Source organism: Austrofundulus limnaeus, unplaced genomic scaffold, assembly GCF_001266775.1.
Source record: "Austrofundulus limnaeus strain Quisiro unplaced genomic scaffold, Austrofundulus_limnaeus-1.0 Scaffold2196, whole genome shotgun sequence".
Taxonomy (NCBI): domain Eukaryota; kingdom Metazoa; phylum Chordata; class Actinopteri; order Cyprinodontiformes; family Rivulidae; genus Austrofundulus; species Austrofundulus limnaeus.
In genome coordinates this window covers 16,193-18,727 of record NW_013954598.1, presented here as the reverse complement: position 1 = coordinate 18,727, position 2,535 = coordinate 16,193, and the positions used below count along the sequence as shown (strand labels likewise).

The window sequence follows — 2,535 nt, the reverse complement described above, 5'->3', positions numbered from 1 at the left end:
AGTTTTATTTAGAAACCAGAAAACATTTTAAGACTGGTCATAATTTTGGGTTGTTTGCTAGTTTAGCTGAGCAGAAGACTTTTCTCTGTATTCTGTGCTCTGATGAATGTCACAGCTGRTAACATTTTATAGGAATGACAACTTAAAAATGACTTTATAATAAACTGTTTACATTATGAGTGATAATCCTGATGGGTTTTGTTTTGTGTGGCTCTGACCGGTCTCCTGCTCTGTGTGTCTGTTCAGGTAACTAAGACCATCTTCGCCATCCTGCTGGCCTTCATCATTACATGGACACCGTACAATGTCATGGTGCTGATTTCCACCTTCTGTCAGTCCTGTGTTCCTGACACGGTGTGGGCCATCGGCTACTGGCTGTGTTATGTCAACTCCACCATCAACCCAGCTTGTTATGCACTCTGCAATGCCACATTCAAGAAGACGTTCAAAAACCTGCTGCTGTGCCAGTATAAAAACATAGGTACGAGATGAGAGGAGAGGACAGAGGAAGACTGAGGGTGGGCTGGGAAGGGAAGACATGAGCCACCTAAAAACAGGAAACACAAGGGAGGTGGGGGGGAGGAACGCTGTCCTAAAGGTAAGTGGAACAAGACTGAAGGAAAGGGAGAGCAGAAACAAACATGTCTCCTACAGGTGCAGTGGATATGCAACTCTTTATTCTCCCAGGACTTATCGGATCAGTTTGAGGTGGACCAGCATCATGTGGGCACAGTTCAAACATGTATGGAAGACTTTCTGGTGATTAATTAACTTTTGTTGAATCCTCCTTCAGTCCCAGTTCTGACTGAACAGAAACCATGCCACCATTGTGAACAGTGGTGTGGGTAATTGGCCTCTGGCTGAGCTGTGACAGGCTTCCCTTCCACTCAGATTGTTATCTACGGTTCAGRACCATTAAAAAGTTCTTCATCTTCCTGCAGCTGATCAGACTGAGCCTGAAGTTGGAAAAAAAGAGGGAAGAAATGGGAAAATGGGACACGATGGACGAGGGTAAAACTAAGGCCTTTGACTCTGGTGTGAGATGCTATGAGCTCCAGGAATCTGGTAGTTTTCTGCTTGTGTTTATCGTGGTGTGCATTTTTTATGTATRCTCATCAACTCAGCTCTGTGACTACCGACATCATGTGAAAGACGTTTCAGGTGTCAGTGATGTGAAAATGAGGTTTGGACTGGGACAGATACAGTCGTTCAGCAGTCATGAGAGAGTGGATGCCGTGGACTCAGGAAAGAAGGAAGTTACCTCACTGAGGGGTTAGTTTTTGTTTCCTGTGCCCCGGCAGACATGTAACTCTGAATCCTCCCTGTCTCTACTAAAAGGTCAAACTCATTTCTGTAAGACCTGAGCAGACAGCAGGTCTGTGGTGGCTGTAAAGCAGCAGTATGATCATGGATTAATTCAGTGTATTTGTTGTTGTGGCACCTCAGACGCTCAGGTCATAGGAACCCTGAGAGAGTTAAGAAAAGCTCCAGACTCTTTGCTTAGCTCTTGAAGATGTTTCACCTCATATCTGAAAGGTTTTCTCTCTTATTGACAAAAACATTTTGTTTCTCTTGTGTTTGGATGAGAGGTGAAGATTCACAGCTTGAATGAATAGAGGATACTCTTGAAGGCAGAAGAAAAGAAGCTGCAGTCCGTTCTGGTACTTCAGCAGGTCTGTGCAGGAGGAGTGGGAGTAGTCTGTGGTTAAAAACAGAGCTTCAGATAGTAAGAGTGTGTTCTGTTGAGGAAACACTGTGTTATCTGAACAGTCCTGTGATGACTGCACCTCTCAGGTCTTTAAGGGTGCTTCAGATCAAGGTTAGAGCAACTTGAGGACCTTAAAGGGATCGATTCTGGTCTGAAAGGCACACTCAGGTGCCTTCCTTTCGCTGCCTCTGCTCTTTGATTCACATGAAACAGAGAGCAGCTCCAACACTGAGCCGATGAGAGGGAGGAGCTTCTTTGTTGCTGACAGGGAAGTTGTGCCAACAGATGGTTGCAGACTGTCGAAGAAACGAAGAAGGTTCCCGTTCCCAAGGGAGACRAGGAAGGACGAATGATTCCAGCTGCTAAACACTCAGCTGCCCTCGTAGAGTGAACTTATGTAACCAACATATATACAGGTGAAGACACAACCATGAGGGTGGAATAAACAGAATCATTCAGGGACAGAGGATCACACAGCTTTAATTAAACAGGACAAGATGAGCGTCCAGCGGATAATAATAATAATAATTTCATTGTAGTTACCAGACAAACCAGAACAAGGAGTCCTCTGGGGTCCACACAGGACCCTCCAAAGGTTTGTGGGTCCATCTGTAGTCAGGATGYTTGAGAACTGAGAACAAAAATGACATTTAAAGCTCTGAACTCTGTTACAGATTTAGTTCTTTGAAAAACAGTCACATTTTACAGGATGTGTATGAACTGACTCTCTGAGCCTCYGTTGTTCAGAAACAATGGGCCTCATGCAAGAACATGTTCGTATTCTTCTCCTAAATTTCTCTTACTTTTGTTCGTACAAAGGGTTCGTA

At 44.4% G+C, this 2,535-nt stretch overlaps 1 protein-coding gene across 1 annotated transcript; it reads left to right on the top strand.

The window, feature by feature from the left end:
- Positions 1 to 244: 244 nt before the first annotated feature.
- Positions 245 to 2,522, top strand: LOC106537240 (muscarinic acetylcholine receptor M4; the record flags this gene model as incomplete). Its single annotated transcript, XM_014034626.1, is given in 1 exon segment — positions 245 to 2,522. A coding segment is annotated over 1 exon segment (248 nt), but the record flags the coding sequence as incomplete, so codon positions are not given.
- Between the last annotated feature and the right edge of the window lie 13 nt (positions 2,523 to 2,535).